The sequence below is a fragment of the Penicillium riverlandense genome (assembly GCF_028828495.1).
Source record: "Penicillium riverlandense strain IBT 135883 chromosome Unknown utg000003l_segment0_segment0, whole genome shotgun sequence".
NCBI lineage: Eukaryota > Fungi > Ascomycota > Eurotiomycetes > Eurotiales > Aspergillaceae > Penicillium > Penicillium riverlandense.
Genome location: NW_026643196.1, coordinates 2,352,221 through 2,373,728, shown reverse-complemented (window position 1 = coordinate 2,373,728; position 21,508 = coordinate 2,352,221). Strand labels below are relative to the sequence as shown.

At 50.0% G+C, this 21,508-nt stretch overlaps 9 protein-coding genes across 9 annotated transcripts; 5 read left to right on the top strand and 4 right to left on the bottom strand.

Moving 5' to 3' along the window:
- Positions 1-97: 97 nt before the first annotated feature.
- N7474_004626 (uncharacterized protein) lies at positions 98-1,495 on the top strand (the record flags this gene model as incomplete). The annotated part of the gene is made up of 3 exons (XM_057196041.1): positions 98-546; positions 600-677; positions 730-1,495. 3 exons carry the CDS (start codon positions 98-100, stop codon positions 1,493-1,495), a joined length of 1,293 nt encoding a protein of 430 aa, XP_057053437.1.
- Positions 1,496-2,795: 1,300 nt separating this feature from the next.
- On the top strand, positions 2,796-3,233 carry N7474_004625 (uncharacterized protein; the record flags this gene model as incomplete). Its single annotated transcript, XM_057196040.1, has 2 exons — positions 2,796-2,850; positions 2,899-3,233. 2 exons carry the CDS (start codon positions 2,796-2,798, stop codon positions 3,231-3,233), a joined length of 390 nt encoding a protein of 129 aa, XP_057053436.1.
- Positions 3,234-3,862: 629 nt separating this feature from the next.
- N7474_004624 (epoxide hydrolase family protein) lies at positions 3,863-5,704 on the top strand (the record flags this gene model as incomplete). Its single annotated transcript, XM_057196039.1, has 9 exons — positions 3,863-4,062; positions 4,137-4,285; positions 4,344-4,631; positions 4,675-4,683; positions 4,732-4,918; positions 4,972-5,092; positions 5,149-5,304; positions 5,376-5,447; positions 5,579-5,704. The coding sequence occupies 9 exons, from the start codon at positions 3,863-3,865 to the stop codon at positions 5,702-5,704; spliced, it is 1,308 nt and encodes a 435-aa protein (XP_057053435.1).
- Positions 5,705-6,524: 820 nt separating this feature from the next.
- On the top strand, positions 6,525-7,368 carry N7474_004623 (uncharacterized protein; the record flags this gene model as incomplete). The annotated part of the gene is made up of 3 exons (XM_057196038.1): positions 6,525-6,850; positions 6,914-7,099; positions 7,164-7,368. The coding sequence occupies 3 exons, from the start codon at positions 6,525-6,527 to the stop codon at positions 7,366-7,368; spliced, it is 717 nt and encodes a 238-aa protein (XP_057053434.1).
- A 942-nt stretch (positions 7,369-8,310) lies between these two features.
- Positions 8,311-9,384, top strand: N7474_004622 (uncharacterized protein; the record flags this gene model as incomplete). The annotated part of the gene is made up of 2 exons (XM_057196037.1): positions 8,311-8,692; positions 8,867-9,384. The coding sequence occupies 2 exons, from the start codon at positions 8,311-8,313 to the stop codon at positions 9,382-9,384; spliced, it is 900 nt and encodes a 299-aa protein (XP_057053433.1).
- A 962-nt stretch (positions 9,385-10,346) lies between these two features.
- xlnD (beta-xylosidase XylA) lies at positions 10,347-12,728 on the bottom strand (the record flags this gene model as incomplete). The annotated part of the gene is made up of 1 exon (XM_057196036.1): positions 10,347-12,728. One exon carries the CDS (start codon positions 12,726-12,728, stop codon positions 10,347-10,349), a length of 2,382 nt encoding a protein of 793 aa, XP_057053432.1.
- A 919-nt stretch (positions 12,729-13,647) lies between these two features.
- N7474_004620 (uncharacterized protein) lies at positions 13,648-16,241 on the bottom strand (the record flags this gene model as incomplete). Its single annotated transcript, XM_057196035.1, has 3 exons — positions 13,648-14,640; positions 14,694-16,000; positions 16,049-16,241. The coding sequence occupies 3 exons, from the start codon at positions 16,239-16,241 to the stop codon at positions 13,648-13,650; spliced, it is 2,493 nt and encodes an 830-aa protein (XP_057053431.1).
- A 905-nt stretch (positions 16,242-17,146) lies between these two features.
- Positions 17,147-18,349, bottom strand: N7474_004619 (low-affinity glucose transporter HXT3; the record flags this gene model as incomplete). Its single annotated transcript, XM_057196034.1, has 2 exons — positions 17,147-17,850; positions 18,229-18,349. The coding sequence occupies 2 exons, from the start codon at positions 18,347-18,349 to the stop codon at positions 17,147-17,149; spliced, it is 825 nt and encodes a 274-aa protein (XP_057053430.1).
- Positions 18,350-18,892: 543 nt separating this feature from the next.
- Positions 18,893-21,355, bottom strand: N7474_004618 (putative ATP-dependent RNA helicase DBP6; the record flags this gene model as incomplete). The annotated part of the gene is made up of 1 exon (XM_057196033.1): positions 18,893-21,355. The coding sequence occupies one exon, from the start codon at positions 21,353-21,355 to the stop codon at positions 18,893-18,895; it is 2,463 nt and encodes an 820-aa protein (XP_057053429.1).
- Positions 21,356-21,508: the final 153 nt, after the last annotated feature.

The following is a 21,508-nucleotide window of genomic DNA, read 5'->3' as shown; positions in this document are numbered from 1 at the left end:
ATCACATGACAGACACTCGCAACATTCCTTGTTTTTCCCTTCCTCGTCAAATCTACCTTCATCAACGTTAGATGAATATAGTCGACTTCACGCATCCATGCTCTGTACTGTCCTGCGTGCCCAACTGGGCGACGTGAGACCACTGCCGTACACCGCATCGCCCCTGAAGCTGCTGTGGAGCGACATCTGCCTTTTCTTCCAGAGCGCCTGGGCCTTGCCAAGGGTTTTCCTTCCACTTAACCTCGGTCGAGCATGGCCGCTGGATGAGTTCTATCCATCCTGGCGAGACTTTGGGGATGCCACCATCCACGCCTTTCTCGTCGTGTACCAGTTGCTCTTTCTCCTGTCTCTGCCGATCGTCATCATCTTCTTGATCCCGACGCTTTGGGTCCTTGCATACATCGCTGCTGCTCTATTACTCAACTATGCCATCTGCAAAACTACGCTTAGTGGCTTCAAGCGATTTTTAGTGTCCCGAGTTCCGGTCGCCGAACGGCCGGGCCATGAGCGGGAGCATTGGATCTACGTGAATGGGGTCGCAGTAGGGTAAGCAGTATGCAAACCGAGACTGGGCCGGCGTTGAAACTGACCCCAAGCAGCCAGCACTGGCTACAGAAAAATGTCGATTTGCTCTCATACACCTTCGGCCGAAGGGTAACCGGAGTGCTTAACCCCACGTAAGTAGCCAACGCGTCTCCGTGATGGACGAGACTGATCCGTTTCCCATAGTTCTGGTATAATATTTGATATTCTTCAGTGTCTAATTCAACGAGACTTCTCATATGCCACTCAGGATGTTCGAGACGAATATGTGCTTATCAAGAAGGCTCTTTTGAATCCCCAATATGACAAGGTCGTTCTCATACTCCACAGCCAAGGAGCAATTGAAGGGGGTCTTGTCATCGACTGGCTATTAGACGAGCTTCCTCAAAACCTGCTGCACCAGCTCGAAGTATACACTTTTGGTAGCGCTGCGAACCACTTCAACAACCCCAGCCAATCGCAATCGACTCAACAGGCAACCCTGCAAAATTCCAACGTCGAGCAGCAGCACCGTCAGTCCATCGGTTACATCGAACACTATGCCAATGCGGTTGACTTTGTCAGTGTGTGGGGAGTTCTGCACTACATCAACATCCCGAATCGGTACATGGGCCGGTTGTTTGTCCGTCCCGGCTCCGGGCATCTGATGAACCAACATTATATGGATAATATGTTCACGCTCGGACCTGATCGAAAGGTTCTAGACTCAAATCCCTTTATGGATATGGAAGTGGATATGCAAGAAGGCACAGCACACGTCAACACAACAAGTCTGAAGCCAGGATTTGCTTCTACACCCTGCGATGCGTTGCTTCCGAACATGTCCAACGGAGAACCGGCGCGCGAAACACCTCGGGCGAATCGTGGCAGTAAGGTTCTGCGTGTAAAAGATTTCAGCCGTCTCTGGCAGTACCGAAATGGAGGCTCGCCACCCGATGTGAACCATAATTAACGGTGCGATTTTATCAACGGTATTGAAAGGACCCATTTATCGGGTCCAAGTTGGCCAAGCAACCTTCACTCGGTCCTATATCGAAGTCAAAACGTATGTCACAGTTTGCCTTTCCAGAAGCATTTGGGGTGTCCTTTTGCTTAGCACGCCGAGGATAATCCCACGATTGCTGCACCTCCACCTATTGGCCTGCTGAACTCTTTGACGGGGTACTCGGCAGTCGGATAGGTACCCGGATCTTCTAGATATCTGGACAGCGGACGATCATACGTGTCCCGGATGCGTGCTCGGTCTTCCTGTATTACTACAGGGCTTAGCGTCAAGAATGTGTCAAAGGTGCACGTAGACTGGATAATGCCTAGCATATCTTGGCTTTTCTCTTTCTGTTTAGTCCTCACCCGTCGTTCCCTAAGTAGAGTAGCGCATGACCCGGAAGCGGCGCCCCGCTCACCGTGTCCTCGTATAATGTACTCCGTTCTCTAAATTCTAGTGTTTTCCAAAACTAAATCACCATCGTCCGTTCTCGCGGTGATCTCACTACAGCCCGTATGCCGAAGACATCCCAACTCTGGCCCGCTAGAAGCTACCCTCGATATTCTGTATCCCGGACTTCGCCTTCTCCTGGCCAACCAAAACTGCCGTTATCGTCCAGCTACAAATGAAGCGGCCTCATCCAACTCAAGGAGACGGCTTCGTTGCCTAATAATTCCGGGCACTGAAGACGTGAATCTTGATAGAAACACGAAAGATCGATGCAGACCCAACTTGAAACATGCCCTGCAGCTCAGAGGAATGTTTTTGCTTCACGAAGAGGCAACGTTACAAGATGCTATACGGTCCGCCACGGACGGCGGCTACCTCCATGCTACAATGTGAGTGGGCCCTCTCGGGGTATCAGCGGATGCAATTGAGTAATGCTACTTGAGATATTTCGGTAACTTAACAAATCAAGCCATTAATCACGGGCGCGTTTAGGAAACAAGATATAAAAACCTCTTCCTATAGGTCAGATGACATGATCTGCATCCTTTTGCTGTTTATTCCAAATTCAAGTTTGGCGTACAATTGGGACTCGATTACTTGTACTAAAAAGGCAGGTTGGGATACGGGACAGTCTTACATCATAAGATTGGAAAACAAGCTTGGGACTTGACGTCACGCTCCATTGGCTGATACTATATAGGAGGAATAAATTATTGAACGATCTCATAATAGACGAAAGATAATAAAAGTATGGCTTGCCCATTTAGATGATTTACCTCCCGAAGCCCTTGACTTATCCCAAGTTTATACCATCAGAATGGCGAGTCGCCTTATGCGCGCCGTCCCGCGCAGTCTACTTCGAAGCACTTCGCGTAAGATTATTTGATCTTTCGAATGGACCTAACTAATATAATACTTAGGAAACACCCCTTCAGCGAGGTACTCTGCCAACTCCGCCAAGCCTGGACAGTCATCCAACGTGAGCAATCCGATTGCCAGCTCGCCAGAATCTCAAGCCATCAACAAGTCTAGAGGCCTGGAAGGTCGAAATTCCGACAATGCCGACACTCGTTCTACCCAGTCCCCAATTTCCTCTTCGAATAAGGAGGAACTCGGCAGCGAGACACACGAAGGGGAGGAACAAACGTCAACCGATGCACAAATCAAGAATGACCCCGCCATGCCGACAGAGGCCAAGAGAAAGAATGTAGAGAAGGCTGGTCAGAAACCTTTGGGTCCTGAAGATCATAAGTAGATCATTCTACTACTCACTCCTTTTAATCTCTATCGAGCTACTAAAATGTGAAATGGAATCTTCATTGAATTTGACAGGCCGGCCCCGATGGAAGTAAACTTTGGTCTATTCGATCTCTATGTACTCTAGGAACATTTTGCATCCATATTATATACGCTCTTCTTCCAGCATGCCGTGACTACACGTATGTGTTTTTAAGTAACTAGGAGTTGAGCTCGACCGACTTGGATAGGGGAACTTTGTTATTCAGCTCAGCTTTTCATGACGAAATGTGGTATGTCTAACAGATCCGGCGAATTGGGTTGAAAATCTTTGGGACAAACCAACTTTGCGGTTTTGACCTTACCAAATCAAGAGTTTCCGACAACCATTCCCCACCAGACGTGGTGGGCCAAGTTGCAGTTCCCTATAATAAAGCCGTTCCGACCGGAGTGAGTTGGCTGCTTGACCAATCGTCCAATTTCACCTCACCCAGGTGTGCCTCCTTTGTGTGTCTGCTGTTTAGAATGCCAGGATAACGTTTTGAATAATTCTTGCACCGCTCCAACAAGACGCGTTTCAAAGCTCCAGTCTTGTGAATTTCTTGATACTTGACGAACAGGCACATTGCTTGCCACCTAACTTCCGGGATGTGCTCACCAGAATGGAGGTCATGCCAACGATTTGAGGTTGACATACCAGAGAATGTGCTGCAAAATTTGTCAACTCTCCTACGACTTTCACGGTTGCCTGAAGAGTCATTTGAGAATCTTCAACTTGATCGTCGCTACGGTATAACGCTTCCTTGGATGAAGAATGCCAAAGATATTTGGGAAACACATTTTGATTGGTGAGCACCTGAGCGGCCCAACGATGATCTAGACGCAGTTTTCTTAGCTCTGAAATTGACACTCGTTGCAACAGGCGTAAGCATGAGAGATGCATCAATCGCTTTCCCCAGTATATTACGAGAGTGGTCGACGATGACGGCCGTGAATATGATATTCACTTCGCCGCATTGTTTTCAGACCAGAAGAAAGCAATACCGATTCTTCTATTACACGGCTGGCCCGGTATTACGCGCCGTGCCCATCGATGTGTGAAGTCGGCTTTTTGCTGACAAAATTCCAGGAAGCTTTTTGGAGTTTTTGCCGATGCTGGACATGGTTAACAGGCGACTACCACGATCCGAATCGCCCTATCACCTAATCGCGCCGTCGCTTGTTGGATATGCATTCTCTTCCAAGCCTCCACTGAATAAAGATTCTAGAATCGAAAATGGTGCTCGTATCCTCGATAGATTCATGGATAACCTGGGCTTCGGTACCGGGTATGTCGTACATGGCGGGGATTTAGGAAGCGATACAGCTAGAGTCATGGGTGCGACACACGCGAGTTGTAAAGGTGAGTCCAGGAAGGGTCTGCTCAAAATATCCACGTCCACTAACCGATATTACTACAGCGGTTCACAGTATGTTACCGATATATGACGGTTCGTGCTGCTAACTAGATATCATAGTCAATTTCTGTTACATGCCCGAACCGTCAATGCAGAAGCCACTGGAAGTTGACGACCTTGACCGAGTGGGCATCGAAAGATCCCGTAATTTTGAGAGTGTGGGCAATGCATATGCGAAGGAGCATGCAACCCGACCGAGTACAGTTGGCATTGCGGTTTCCTCTAACCCACTGAGTCTTTTAGCTTGGTAAGTATCGGATTCGCCTCTAATCCATGTAAATTCATATCTAATATATTCAGGATTGGTGAAAAGTACCTTGAGTGGTCTGATGAAGACCCCGACCTTGACACGATCTTACAAACGGCCACGTTATATTGGGCCACGGAAACGCTGCCCTCTTCTTTATATCATTATCGGCAGGTATAAAGATCCAACTTGCCACTCGTGGCAAACCACTGTGGCTAATTACCATCCAGCTCTTTGAACCCGGTTCCTTTGGCTCGCACGCAAACCCAGAGTGGTATATTGGCAAACCTCTTGGTTTCTCCAGTTTTTTGCATGAGATTGCTCCTACGCCGGCTAGTTGGGTACGTACAACTGGCAATCTAATATTTTATCGCAGACACGAAAAGGTATGTTTAATACTCTATTGAACTTTTTATCTATTCAATTCAAATATACTTATGATTAATGTCGTGATAAGGGCGGCCACTTCGCCGCAATTGAGCAGCCGGAGGTGTTGTGGGACGACATCGCTGCATTTGTGCAGCAATTGGTACGCCTGGGCATTTTTTAAAAGTTTGTGCGGCATTACACGCCATGCATCAACCCCGGGGGTTTGTTGCTATTTATCGCTTTTTATATGGATTTTCTGCAAATTCCGATTCCGGCTGGTCTCAGGTGCAGTCCGAACGGACCACGAAAGTCAACATCTCTGTGCCAGGCGAGGAGATCGACTACTTCATCGTCTACGATTTCCCTACATTCTACATAGAACCTACAGGACTTTTCTTCATCTCTATCTTAGAATGATCTTATATCTTAGGCCGCAATATAATGCATTGGCCTAGGATATAACCAGCGCCGCATTAACCTCGCTGAAGCAGGTGTAAACTTAAAACTAGGAGAGTGCATATTTTGTCTATTTGCATGTTTCGGGTAGAAAAGAACCATTGAAGGTGGGGTGACGTTGGCGAATCTCTTTTAAATCAGCTATATCGGATAATTTCAAGCCACGATCCATTCGCCCGAACATGTCAGATCTCGAGAGGCTTTAATGCACGTAGATCATACCCAAAGCTATGGGTGAAGTCTCATAAGCGAAGTGATACTGAGACTGGTGAATGGCCAGTTGAGTTTCAGAAACCGATCACTGATTACTATCCACTCCGCACTGTCCAATCCGCCTCATTGCTCTCCATCATTAGACTCGGAATTCAGCAAACCTGGTTGGTTGAACCTTATTGTTTTCCGCAACCTTAGCATTTTCCGCATTCTACCCCATGGGGTTCTCACCTAGTGGGAGATCCTGCCATATCTGTAGACCCAGGTTTCTAAGGCACGTAGATCAGACCCAAAATTATGGATAAAGTCCCTCGGCGGAGTGGTACTGAGACTGGCGAATTGCCAGTTGATTTGTAGAAGCATATCTCGCTGGTTACTACCGCATAGGGTTGTTTACATCGTCGGAGAAATACCCTACCAGATTCGCAGATTCCATTTCCTCGCGCCCGTAGCTCGCTTTCACTGGATTTTGAAAAGCATAAATAGACCCTGCAATCTGGTAGAAATCCTAAATTCGATTGCCTTCAAGCCTTGCAATCAGCCAAAGGGTGACGTTCTGACAGTCACAATGAACTGGTTCCATCGCTTTGTTTCTACCTCTTTTATTCTCTTGAGTGGACTCAGTCACTCCGCCAATGGCGCTGATTCGAGCACCTACTATTTCAAGTACTTCAGTACTTCTGGCAGCATTTCTCCATGGTATAACAACGACAATTCTTGGGGAGTGAATGCACCAGCTGGTACTGGATTTACTGTCATGGTCACTGGCGAAGACTGGGGCACCTGGTCGCCAGTTCACACACTGCCTAAGAAGATCAACGACCTGAATCCTGGTCACAATACCTGGTTCAGTCAGAATGCCTATCCTGCAGAGGGTCAAGGATATGATGCTTGGTGAGACTCCTCGTCCTGTGACATAACTCCGAGCTAGAAGATTGATTGAGATTCATTGATTAGCTACGACATCTTTATTGATCCGAGCTACGCTCCCACTGACCGCAACTCGCAGTACGAGGTGATGATATGGGTCGGTCATCAGACGCCGAATAGTCCACTCTCCGACCAATATGACTCAAACGGTTCGGTACCTTGGGCGCGAAACGTGAATATTGGAGGCAAAGAGTGGGACGTCTACTTATATCAGTAAGTTCTTTTACATCACTTATATCTAAAGTCGACGCTGCTGACACATGCTTCAACTTTACAGCTGGCCCACCGGCGGCGATTTGACTATGACTTACGTCGACCCGAGCAACGCAGGTTGGTTCTCGGGTAGTTTAACGCCGTTCTTCCAGCATGGCATTAGCAACGGCTGGTACAGTGGGGATGACTACTTAACTAGTGTTATGGCAGGCTGGGAATTCGGCCAAGGAAATTATGAGGCCACTTCGTGGGGAGCGGTTGGATTCTGATATAAGGAAACAGCGAGGTGTACATACTCTCATCGATGTATCAAGTTGCTCCCACTGTCATTACCTTCTGCTCAATGTCTTTTGGGTCATTCTCTCCTGCAAGATCCCCCCCACCAACGTATACACATTTTCGACGGCACCTGCTCTGGGAAAGACATGTATATTGAGGACGAAACATTAACGCGTTTTGCTGTCGGTGCAGTAAGTAATTCCCAGCACATTGACACGTAGGGAGTTTGGAGGGTGATCCGGGCGGCAGCTAGAGTACCGAGAGGTTCCAAATCCTCGAAGGTTCGAAGTGGGAGATTTCAAATACTCAACGGCATGTGGAAGATTCCAAACTCGCTAGAGAATGTTAGGGAATGACGGTGTTCTGGGTATCGTCTGCCTCGAGATGATCGGGCTGTGAGTAATCCCTGATTGGACCCTGAATGTTACTCAGGAATCAGTTAGCACTCAGTGAGCAAGTGTTTTTATCACGTGACTGCATACAGTGCAATCTGGCCCACAGGACCTGGCGGATTGATGCGGATTTCGTGGATGGCAACCAACAAGCCCAAATCGGGGCCAGGGGTTGGTATGTATCGAAACTAGACAGAGGCAGGATTCCACTGCAGGCAGCTGTATGAGGACCAAGCTGGCAGTGGATTGCCGGATGCGGTAATCGCGAAGCTATTCAGGAAGCGATAGAAACTGATGAAGCTCAATTCGTAATGGTATGATGCTAAAACTATGAAATCCAACTTGGGCCATGATCAACGGGGAGGCGGTGGCCGATATTTGCCAGCCACCGTGCTCATTCCCACACCAGCATGATCAAATTCCCCACTCGTCACCCCTGCTTAACTAACGTGGGAAGCGCCCCCGGTCGGGATCAATAAGCCACCCTGGCCCTGCTCGCCCTTGCCACGTCAATGATTGAAACCTCAATTCAGACTGGAAATGCCTTCCTTTTTAAGTCTACCGCAGGAAATCCGGGAGTCTATTCTTGAAGAAGTCTTACGAACCTGTCATCCACCGCCGGCTTATCCATCAACGTCAGGCAGAATCGACTTCTATGATATTGATTACCAGGCTTGGCGCAGCAAAGCGAAAATCTACCATGAGCAGCGCAGCTCGCACTGCCCATCCAATTGTCTCCCTCTTCTTCTGGCCAATCGTCAAATACACGACGAAACCCAATCCGTCCTCAATCGCAAAAAATTCACATATGTTCTGGACATCTCCGTTTTGAATGACTACGATGTGTTCCCGACTTGGGTATCTGTGCCGTTCCTCACGAATCGCATATACGCACTAGCTGCCGATGTGCGCCTTTTTGGCAGTATTATCCCGTCTAGGATAGCTAAACGCCTTGTTGGGGATGGGGGGCGCCTCGGATTTCACTGAAGTTTCTATGCGTTGCTTGAACGCTTCCTCCGCTATGGACCTGTGGATAAAAAGAAAGAAAGGCGAAATCCGAATCTTAGCGAAAGTGAAATTTCTGATCAACATGAAGTCCCATCGTCAGAATTCGAGGATCGAGATATAACCGTTGAGATCCTTACTCTTGACTTCCAGTCAGCCGAGTCTGTGCTTCCGTTTCCCCCGGACAGCATCCATTATTATGCATGGCAAAATCAACATTTCGCTTCTGACTTGATCTTTGACGAAAGCGATAGTCCGAATGAACTTGAGAAGTACCGGACGCGACCAGAGTGGCCCGCCAGATATTTTTTATCAGAGATCTATAATCTTCTGGCTATGTCATACCACACTGCATCATATGGGAAGATCCTCTTTGAGAGAATTGGAACCATCCTCATCATCTGGTTTGAAAGTTTGACTGAGATCGACCTCGCTAGTAGATTAGCTGCGCTGCACTTTACTAACCCGCAAGATACCTTTGGCGACGTGTGGCCCGAAGATCGCCTTTCTACGTTCTGGAAGTGGAAAAAACAAACTCTTACTCGTAGAGAGGAGCTAGGCTTTCCGGTTGTGTGGCCTGATGATCGGGAATTGAAAGACTTGCTGTGATTATTGGCCCCTTAGCCGCCTCTGAATGCAACATCATTGTGAAAGCTTTCTATAGAATTTGTATGGCTTCAAAGTTTGTTGAATCCTATTATTGGTCGACCAAGGGCAACTTACATGTCGACACAGGAATTGAATAGTATTGCTCCTTTGCACTTGGCAGTTCGATTGATTTGTGTAACTGTCAAGAATGTGCCCCTTACCGCATTTGCCCTATTTTATACTAGTCTATTGTTAGTTAGTTTCGCACCTTAAAACGTTGGGCATTCCCAGTTTTATTGTAATCGAGATTTACTTCTTCGTTATTTGCACCTCTATTTTAGGACGTCGTACGTGCTAGATTCAACAGTAACTATCGTCATACCATCACAAGACTCTAAAAAACAGTGGCATAGGTCAGCCCAACCAATTGCGTATTCAGACTGCGAAAGGAAAGCTCAGTGGTTCACTTGACAATTTAGGAATGCAAGTCTGACTGACTACAAGGACCAACTAGTCCAAGTTGACTAAATGTATTACACTACGGAGTATGCTAAAGCAGTACACAGACGAGCCAATGACAATACGGGGGCTAGGAATGGACGATAAAATTAGCCTCAACACCACAGAGTTAATCTACCTGAAATGTAACTAACTAGTGAAGCGGGATCTCGCTTTGGTTTGAAAATCCAAGCGAGTCTGCGGGCTGACGTGTCGCGGGATCAGCCTGTTATAAATGTCTAATATAAGAAAGCAAGAATCGCCCCTCTCGGCGGGGCTTCCATTTTAAGGTTTAGACTAGGCACCTCTTTCTAAATTAGGCTATGGATCTATAAACACCTGTCGAAGTATAGTGGCATATAGTAGGAAATCGCATGATATGCTCTTTGTTTAATTCAGGTAATAGGGAAGGGAGAATTGTATTGTCAAATGTGGGTTGACACAGAAAAAGTATACACATGAAATAGAAATCTCGGACAGATACCTTACGACGCAGGAGGAATCTGCTGCTCAGCCAGCGGCCATTTGGAAATAGTCGCTTCCTCTCCAGTCAACGTAAACGTGAGCACGACAGAGCGGTCGGTGTTCAGAGCCAACTCATAATGTCCAGGATAAACGACACGGTTGCCCAGTTCGTCCGTACGAGCAACGTTGTCCAGCGAGACGGGAATGGTCATGGTCTGCGACTCGCGGGGCTTCAGAGAACCAATACGGTCGAACCCAATGAGCCATTTGATTGGCAGCGGCTTCGGACCCGCGGTTGTGCTGGTGAACAACATGGCTGTGTAGTCCGAGGTCACATGTCCGGTGTTGGTGACACTGACGGTGAAGTTGAGGAATGGCAGCTGCTCCACGACGTTGTAGCCGGAATGTGGGCGGGCCAGGAGCGTGTCAATGTTGAAAGAAGAGCCCTTGGGCTCCATCCTGAATAGCGCTGTCTTGAAAGTGGTGTAGAACAAGCCGTGTCCAAACTCGTAAACCGGTTTGCCTGTGTACCATTTGTATGTCTGGCCAGGATTGTTGCCGCTGGGTCGCAGGTTCATGTCAATTGCAGGGAACTGCAAAGCATATTCAGCCGGATACTGCGTCGCCGTCAGACGGCCAGCCGGAGCTCGCTTGCCGGTGATAATGTCCAGCAGCGCCTGTCCACCAGCCTGACCGGGATAACCACCCCAGACCAAAGCGTTAACGTGCTTGTTGGCCTTCAGCGACGAGCCGTCAACCTGTCCACCGCCCATCTGGAGGACGATCAGTGGCTTTCCGAGTTCGCTCAGCTTGTGGATGAGCTGCAGTTGGTTGCCTGGCCAAGTAATAGTCTCGCGGTCCATGGCCTCTGCTTCGATGGTGTTGTCGATACCGCCAGCGTAGATGATCACATCAGACTTCTTTGCTGCTTCGATGGCCGCGTCAAACCCTGATGTTGATTCAGACGAGATTCCCGTGCCATAAGCCCAGTTGACATGCATATCGGAGCCCCGCAGAGCGTCCAATGGGCTGGTGAGGTACGGTGCCGTGCCGTAGTAGTTGCCCTGCATCTGGGTCGTTGCGTTGCTCCACGGCCCAACTAAAGCAACGCTCTTGGCCTCCTTAGTCAGTGGCAACGTGCCGTCGTTTTTCAAGAGCACAATGCCTTCCACTGCAGCCTCGTACGAGATATTCCAAGCATTGCTGGTAACAACGTCGGACCAGTTAAGCTTCCGGTACTCGTTGTCCTCGCCATCGAAGTAGCCCAAACGCACCAGGTTGGCGTAAAGTCTGATCACACCGCGCTCAATGTCTGTGCGAGAGATCTCGCCGTTCAAGAAGGTCTGGTTGAGGTACCATGGGTAGGTCTGACCGCAGTCGATATCAGTGCCAGCTCTGAAGGACTCGGCTGCAGCGCTAGTCATATTGGCGGCGTACTCATGCGGGTTGAAAACATTGTACACAGCATCGCAGTCGGACGAGACATACCCATCCTCGACAAAGTCCCACGAGTCGCGAAGCAGTGTCTGCAAGAAGAACGAGTTGGAGCACGAGGGGACTCCATTGACGGCATTGTAAGAGCACATCACACTGTGGACTCGCGCATCGCGCGAAGCAGCCAAAAACTGAGGTGTGTAGTACTCAGACAAGTCCTGAGACGTGATGGTCATATCGTTGCCCAGCCGCGAATGGTTATTCCAGCTTTCAATGTCGTAGCCGGCATAGTGCTTGGCAGTTGCCACAACCTTGAGGAGCTCCGGGTCCACGCCGCCTTGCATACCGGTGATGTACTCGTACGCATATGCCGAGCATAGGCAGTAGGCGTCTTCACCGGGAGTTTCCTGGCCACGACCCCAAACAGGGTGTCGGAAGGCATTGATGTTGGGCGCGTAAGCGTCCAGCCCGTATCTGCCGTCGTTGTTGAAAGCCCGACCTTGGGTAGAGATAATGCCGCCAATTTGGTTGATCAGCGTCCTGTTGAGGGCAGCCATGGTCAAGATGGGTGACGGGAATGAGGTCGCCCAGCTGTAGTCGCCCTCGGCAGTGAAGTTGGCCCTGTCCAGTCCATGGAGAGCTTCGCTCCACACATTGTAATTCGGCAGACCCAACCGAGGAATAGCCGGAATGACATTGCCGGTGCTGTTGATAAGCTCCTCCAAGGTCATCAAGGAAACCAGGGCGGCGGCACGGTCATGGGCACTCGCAGACGTGTCGCATACCAGAGTATTGCTGAGTGGCCCGCTTGTGCAGCTAGGGAAAGAATAAGGAACATGGGCGAGAGTCTGAGGATACAAGTCGGGGTTGGGCCATGTGTTGTAGTCGCGATAGGACGAGTTATCCTGGGCCAGGATGGTTGGCGTCAACGCCGCCAACGCAGCGAGCACCGAGGTAGCAGAAGGCATACTGAGGGCTTCTTTGTGTTCACACGCTATGACATTTTCCCCTGGCTACCGACGAGCTTCATTTATAAACATGCGCAGCACCAAGGCCGGAATCCGGGATCAAGCCGGGGGAAGCAGCCGTCCCCACAACGCCACCCAGACTCAGCAAGTCCCCCAGTCGATCTTGAGTTTAGGCCGGGGCTTTTCAGGCGGAGATTCTCCGAAGTGACTGCGAGCTCGGGGAGGTAGACCATTTTAGCCTGAATAATCAATTGACGTTGGTCAGTGCGGTAATTATACTTGTGAAACGTTAAGGGTGCTACGTAATGGCTATGATTGATGGATGAAGAATAATCCTGACCAACAAATGCATGAGGCGCTTTCATTCCGTTCGGACCCACCTCGCACTTCGCTCCTGGATGAAACCTCGAGGAGTGCCTGGATTGTTTCACAGTAGCTGGAGATTAAATGACGGAAATATCTACGGCACTAAGAGCAAAAAAGCCTACCAATAATATTCTCTTCTGAAGCTCTAGTTAATTCGTAGAGCTAAACGTCATCACTGATTCAGGCTGAACGGGGAAGGAAACAGTACCGGGTTTCCCCTTGACGCCGATCGCTGCAGAATGGTTCTCCACTGAAGCCACAATTTTGCCGAAGATGTGCAGGCAGGCTTTAATTATTGGCTGAATGGTTGTTTCTTGGAATGGGGAGTTATCGGAAATAATGCAAGGTGCAGTATGAAAAGTGCCGTAAGCTAATTCCGCGGAGGAAAAATTGACCAGCTCTTTTTAACCTTCCCGTGTTTATCCTTTTTCCTGTATAATAGAACAGTACAAGCACTGATTGTTTACATAAGGGCTTTTATTGAATGGCACAGCAGTGACAATAGCAACTGGAGTCTGTATTAACTGGCTGACCAACGCTATCTCCGAGTCGCTCAGTATGCGATCTTGAACACCCAGGCATAGTCATCAGCGTTGACCACCTCTTCGCTCACAGACAGAATCACACTGCCATTGGCAGTCTTGTGGCTCGGCACCACATCGCCGTGCTTCTTTCCGCCGACGACTGTCACTTGATCCCCCTCCACCCACGGGATTGGGCTGGTCAGCGCCAGCGTGCCATTAGGCTTAGCCAGCGTGTGGATGTAAAATGCATCTTGGGAGATAGTAAAGCGGATATTATCTCCTTCCTCGGGAGTGACAAACCAGTAAGTGGTATTGTAGATTGCCTCTCCATGGCTTTTGATCCACTTACCCGCCTGGCGCAAGTGCTGCTGCTCGACATCGAGGATAGTTCCATTTGCCATGGGCCCAACATCAAGCAGAAAGTTGCCGTTCTTGCTGACAATGTCGATCAGCGACGTGACGATGGTGCTTGCGTTCATATAGCTGGCAAGCGGCGTGTCTCGGTTGTAGCCATAGCTGTATGGGTCCATTCCCAGGTTGCTCTCCCATTTACGCACTTGAACACCATTGTATCTTGCATACTCGGGCGTGTCGAAGTCGCCGGGAAGTCCACAGCGAGCGTTCATAACGACCTGTCGATTCTCCTGCGCCGCACGATTAAACCACGCTGATGCGAATTCCGTTGTCCGGTTTGGGCCTCCAATGTCGCACCACATAATCTCCGTGCCCATGTCGGCCAGTGTGTTCATCTCCGGAACAATCTTGTCCGTGATGTAATCGGCTAAGGGGACATACCCAGCGTACGGAAGGGTCTTATTGTTGAAAGGATCCGTGGCATTGCCTAAGGCTGCTGTCAATTTGCAATTCTCATCGCCGAGTTCCGTAAAGGGAGGGCAATCAATACCTCCGGGCCACGAGGCGAACCCGTATTTCTTATAGTCTGGGTCGAACCACTCGGGCAGAGAATAATACGTCGCGCGATGTAGATGCGGCTGGTGCTCCTTTGCCGCGTCGAAAAGTTCCTGGTGCAGAGATAGTCAGTTCGGGTCCGATAGTCATTGAACGAATGGCTCACCTGGAGTAGATTTCGCTGCGGACCTAGATCCACCGCTGTTCTCTTCGATACGTCGGAGCCCGCAGTGAACAGTGCAAAACCGTCATGATGCTTGCTGACTTGAACAAAATAGTTGGCCCCAGCGTCGGCGAACAAGTCAACCCACTCCTTAGGATCCCATGCGTCTGCTGTAAAGTTCTGGATGAAGTCATCGTAAACCACATTCGGTCCATAAGTCTCAAGGTGGTACTGATAAGTTGGACTGCTGGGTCCCTGGTTGAGATACCACCAGTACCTGTCTCGACCATTAGTGAGAGACAATTGACCGTAAGAGAGTATCTGACCATTCGGCATAGTTCTCCTTCGATCCCTTGTTGCCCCATCCAGGCACGGAGTACACCCCCAGTGGATGAAAATGCCGAACTTGGCATTGTTGTACCAGTTGGGTGCTTCGTGGCTGTACACGGACTCATACGTTGCCTCGTAAGGCTTGATGCCATAGGTCGCTTCGAAAGTATACGGGCTAGACGCAACCCGATGGCCACCAATGACAACGGTTGCTGGACCAGCGCTGCCGGCTTGGACTCCGGGTCGGTTTCGAACACCAACCTCCACGACGGCCTGGTCACCAGGACCCAGTCTCTTGATGACACCCTCTGACACAGTCTCCAAATGTGGTGACTGAACATGAACCCGAACAGTATTGTTGCGCAGGATGAAGGACGTGCCGACATTGTTGACAAGGACTTCAACGATTTGAGTCTTGTCTGTCGTCCCCTCCATCCATTTCTGAGTGGACCGAGCATACTGTATCTCTAAGCTAGCAGAATGCTGCACCTTTTTGGGAACTGGCAACATTGACAGAGAAAAAACATGCAGCACAGTGCTGATCGACGCTCCACCAGGCGAGGTAGACGACCCTGTCGTGGAGTTGGGCAAAGTCAAAGACACAAGGTCCTTTGAAGAGTCCAGCCAGTTGATGGTCTGAAAGATATTTGACCGGTTGTAGTTGGTCGCGCTATCAGTCAGATAATTCGTGAAGATCAGGTCGCCGCCAGCGGGATATGGCCAGCTCCACCAGGCAGGCACCAGGAGCGGTCCCGAAGTCGTGCTGCCGTCTGCATATTTGGCTATTATGGAACCGCTGGCCATTCCAGTCTCTGCGGATGCCAGCATTTGGTAGCTGAAGTACCTGCCAGGCGGAACGTGGACCTCTTGGCCCTCCGTCCGGACATTGTCATTCCCAGAGGCATTGTATGTAGCAAATCGATAGTTGAATCCTCCATAGGAGAACTTCTCCGGAGGCATTTGGCTCGCCGGATAGGCATCTATACTCAATCAATTGAGGGCGTCAATTTGAGGTGGAAGCTACTTACTTCCCTGGCCGTCATAGCTAGAGTCGTTGGGGTAAAGTCCGAAAGCACGGTTGTTGTAAAATGGCTTCAAATCCACCGGGAACGAGGCATTCGCACCCGACAGAGCTTGATATTCATTTTGAGGCTTGAATAGCACTGCCTCGCCAAGTGAGGCTACCGCCAGAAGCGTACAAATGATGTTGCGAAATGTCATGGCCAAGAGACATGTGGCTATGTTTACTCATTCAGCATGGACTGGAGAGCTTGCCCAGAATAAATAATAAACGCATGCTAATAACAGCTGCGGTGTCATACCCCCGCATCTCGGAAGATAATATCATGAACTAAACACCCGTGTTTCGGGTAAAAGCTGAGCGAGGTAAAGGAGTTGTAGATCAGTTGTCAATGAGGTGGCGCATTTCTCCGAAGCGCTACCATCTGCCCTGGCCCTGCCGAAATGATCCGTAGATTAAATAACTCCATGCAAAATGAAAGCGACAATATTGGAATACGAAAGGAAGCATTGGGATAGATCGTCCTGACTATTGAATGTTTCTAATTCGCTCCACTCAGGTATATAGGAGTAGATTAACCCGAGGTAGATATAATACACTACCTCGCGCCAAATATATTGTCTACAAGGTCATCTATAAACGGCATTACTCCACCTGCAGAACTGTCGCCTTCTCTCGGTCCTCATCAAGAATACCACCATGCTCATTCATCATTTGAGCAAAGTGTTTTTCTGCTCTCCATGCCAAGCAGCTATCACCCGAAAACAATACATCCAGCTGCTCAAGGTGGCGATTTGCGGTTTCTGGAAGCTGTCAGTAAGATATCTGAGAAACTGCGGAGTTAACAGTAATACTAACCAACATAGAACAAGTAAATGGGCAATAGCATAGCCAGGTTGATAAGGGCAAAGAGGATGAAGACCCAGTAGCTAATGGCCTGAATGAGGTACGGGATGATCATGTTGATTGTCCCACCGGCAATGGAGAAGGCGAAAGTCGACAGCGCCGCGCCTTTACTGCGGCTGGCCAGAGGAAAGACCTCGGTTGGGTAGACCCAGCTTGATAATACCATTAGCGGTGGAAATGACCAGTCGGGAGGGTAGACTTACCAAGTCGTCAGCCATGTGCTACCATATATGAACGTGTAAATATATAAGATAGCAGCGACACCAGACCCGTATTGAGTCGCCAGCGATGGATTTCTATCCGAATGAGAAATTGTCTCGTGCGACAACACACCTCCCACAATCAACACAGTGCCCATGAGTGAGCACCCAATCAGCATCATCTTTCGTCGACCAACCCGATCAGCTAGGTAGATTGAAAGTGCTAGGCTGGCAATATAGCCGAACCAATTCCCTCCTGCCAGCAGAGCGGGCTTGTCGCCTTTAAAACCAGAGAGTGCGAACATATTCGGCGCATAGACGGCAATGAAATCGATACCGGTTAGCTTCTGCATGACCTGGACGCCAGATCCGAGGAGGACCCGCCGGCGGGTGTGCAGTTTGTCTTTTGTGAATATCATGGAGTAGAAACTGTGCGAGGTTGAAGTTGCCTCGGCGCGGATGGCAGATACAATTTCGTCCATCTCTGCGTCGATGGTGTTCTCGTCCGTGTCAATACGACATTGTGTCAGGACAGAACGTGCACCCTCCAGATCGCCTATCTTGGCCAAGTGACGCGGTGACTCTGGGTAGAATGGGGCGGCTGCCAGGATAAACAGGAGAAAGACGACCTGGAAGCCAAGTGGGAACCGCCATGCGAAAGATAGTGATTGCGTTTTGACACAGCCAAACTCCATCCAATATGCTCTGCTTATAGGTTAGTAACGAGTTATAGTCCGACATAAATAAAAAACTTACATGGCAGAGCCAACCATCGCCAGCGTAAACTGAACGGCCACAAACGCACCTCGTAGATGGTGATCTGCTATTTCCGACGTCCACACGGGGACAGTTGTATTCAAATGGCCACATCCGATTCCACTGATGACTCGTGCAAATGCCAGCCATGTCATATTCTGTGCTGAGGCTAGAAGAGCTGCCCCCAGCATCCCCCAGACACAGCCTAGTTGGATGGTCTTTAAACGGCCAATCGAATCGGCAATGTTTCCGACAATCAACGCACCTGCGGGGTGGGTCGGTCAATATATGAGACCTCAATCAAGAAGAAATGCCTCGATCATACCGATAGCAAAGCCACCAAACCACAAGCTGACCATTCCTCCGATAGCTGCGGCGTCTCGACCACTACCGCTAGCCACGCCCATGCGATGCAAATAGTCCTCGTTGGTATTGACCTGGCTCATGACCGCGGTGTCATACCCAAAGAAAGTGATCGCGCATCCCGCAAAGCCAAAAATCGCATAGGTTATTGATCTGCCATGCAAGTTGATACATCTGGACGGTGAGTATCCTCCGGGGATATATCGCGCAAAGTTTGGTTCCGCTGATTGAGGGTTAGAGCGAGTGGGAAGAGGGCAAGACAATCAACACTCACGCCGGAAAATGGACTGGTCGCCGGCCGGCGACATGGTCTGTACCGCGGACTTCTCCGACATTATTATTGAATAGGGAGAGGAGGAGGGAGTGAAGTCCCGTTTAAGAGGTGACTCGCTGTCGGATTTGCTCCGACGGAGCACAGGCCCCGGATTCTCCAACTCCTCCTCCCCAGACTCCACATCTCCACATGGATTCCAGGTAAAATCGCGGAGGAACGCCGGGGGCTTGGATTAGCGACTAATTAAGCCTTTTAAGCAGTGAATAATGTTCATTAAATACATTGCTAGGTAAGATACAGTCGCTATGCATACATCTGTGGAAATAAAAATAATGAATACAAGAATCAAAGCTCAACCCGCCCGAACTTCCTGCTCCAGCTCGTCCAGCGCGGCCGCATACTTCGCCTTGAGAGAACCCAGCGCATCCACCTTGACTTGGACGCGGTCGATTGGAGATGCACGAACGATGCGACCGTCGAGCGTCTTCGAAATTTCGTTGGCAAACCACCGGCCCTCACGGTGCGCCACCAGAGTCCACGCTGAGCCCTCTCGGCCAGCACGGGCCGTCCGTCCAACCCGGTGCACGTAAGTCGTTGCGCTGGTCGGAACATCGTAATTGATAACATGAGTCAAAGAGGGCAAGTCCAGTCCTCGAGAGGCACGGTCAGTCGCCACGATCACAGAGAGCTGACCACGGCGGAAGGCAGTCAAGGTCTTTCGGGATGCAGATGATTTGTTTGACTTGATGATGGTTCCCACACGGCCGGCTAGCGGTGGGTGCAGGATCGAAAGCAGGCGAGACAATCGTGACGCGGATTCAGAGGACTTGGTGAAAATCAAAACTGTGGTGCGCGGGGGCCCTGTGTTGGGTACGAGAGCGACAGTGTCATCGTCTGACCCTTCGGCATCGGTAGACTCATCCGAGGAAGAATCAGAAGAATCCGAGTCCGAGTCCGAGTCGGATCCTGAAGAGGAAGTGTCGTCATCAGACGATTCATCAGAGCTGGTCTCATCGTCCGAGCTAGAGCTGTCGGAGTCGGAGTCGGAGTCGGATGTGTCGGATGCAGGTTGAGGTGCACGCGAATCTGTGCTGATATTGATGTGGGAAAGGAGGAGACGAAGCAGATAAAGAGGCTTCTGCGATCCATCCCCGACAGCAACCATATGCTCGTGCAATGTTGGCGGGAGGGTGAAATTGGCGTCTTGGTTGGTGGCCGATGGGTCCTCATCGACCACAGCCTTCTCGGTACCAATAATAACCATCTTGGGGTTTTCCAGATGCAGGGAGTTGAGCTTCGAGATATCCCGTGTCATTGTCGCACTGAGCACCACCTTCTGTGGTGCTCTTGTCTCGATTGGAAGGCCCATCTGAGCGAAAAATTTCCCAGCCGGCCCCGAGGCGTCCGGGGCATATCGTTCATTCAACGAGTCCATCACCACGCTCACCCACTCTTGGAAGCTCTCATTCAACAGCCGATCGGCCTCATCAATCACAAGCCATTCCAGATGTTTGAGAGTAAACCCCTTGGTGTAGCGGATATGGTCGACCAAGCGGCCCGGAGTGCATATGAGGATGTCAACATTCGTCTCTGGGCACCGAATATGGCCCGGAAGAGTACTGCCCGAGTTCATCGCTTCATCGATACAATCCAAAATGCCGAAATCCATCCACTCATTCTCTTGCAACCCTCTCTGGTGCTGCTCCACCATGGCCGGGTTGTAGACTTGCTCCATTCGCATCAACAACTTTTGCTCATCTTTAATGGCCACATTGCCAACAGCACTCGCAATACGAAGTCGCGAGCCAGCCCCGCAAAGCTCACAGGTCTCCCGGGCCTGTTTCACCAACTCTCTAGTCGGAACCACGATGAGCCCGCGCAGTCTCGGGGCAGGTCTCGCTGGCAGGGCAGTAACCATTGGAACCACGTAAGAGAGCGTCTTCCCAGAACCGGTAGCAGCAGAAATACACAAGTCTCCCGGATGATTCTCTTTCCCTTGTAGGAGAAGCGGGATGACGGCCGACTGCACGGCAAACGCCTCTTTGTAATTGTGTTCCTCGAGGATGCGTAGAAGATCGGCTTTAATGCCTAGATCCGCAAACTTGGATCGCGCGGCTGCAGATGTTCGCAAAGGGTTTGCCAACCAGGCGGGCAGCGAAGAGTAAGTGGGAGCCTCTACGATCTCTGGGGGATTTTCGGGTTGGGGCAAGGGTTCGAGGCCCTGGGCAACGACCGGCTCGACCGTGACTTCTTCTTGGGGCTCGGGAGTTCGTGGCTTTTTCTTCGCCTTCGCACTTGCTACCGTCTTGGTTCTTTCAAACTTTGACAAAATCCCGGAGTGTTTGTTCTTGGTGGATTGGGGTTCGCCATCATCGATTGAAAGTTCTTTCGTGTCTGCCCCATCAATATCCACGGGCTCGCCATTCACAGATTCAGTTTCATGAGCTGAACCATAGTCATCCTCAGATGTCTTTCGCTTGTTTTTCTTCGACTTTGTTCCTGCTTCAGAGACACGGTCGTGCGAGTCTGCAGCTCGCGCCTTGCTGCGCTTTGGCGAGACAACACTTTCTTCCCCGGTCTTCTTCGGAGAATCATCCCCCTGAAGCGCGTCTTTGAGCTTTCTTCGGTTCTTGGTGGTATCATCGTTCTCGATTGGCGTGGTCGACAGACTTTGGCGTTTCTTGTGCTTCTTCGTCGGGGACGGCGTGGAGGCAGTGTGCGTAGCATCGACGTCTCGCTTTCGCTTGTGAGTAGTGGAAGATTCGGTAGCAGCAGCCTTCTTTGAAGACGCAGAAGCCGCCTTATGGCCAGCCATTCTCACAAGGACAGGCGAGCAGTCGGTACTGGAAACGCGGAGTGATTCGAAGCGGAACAAAATCAAATTTTGGGTTAGAGCTGGCAGAATTCCCGACCGGCTTCCCCACCGCCCTGGTTTATCTCCTGTCGTGTTTGACCGCAACAAGTGATT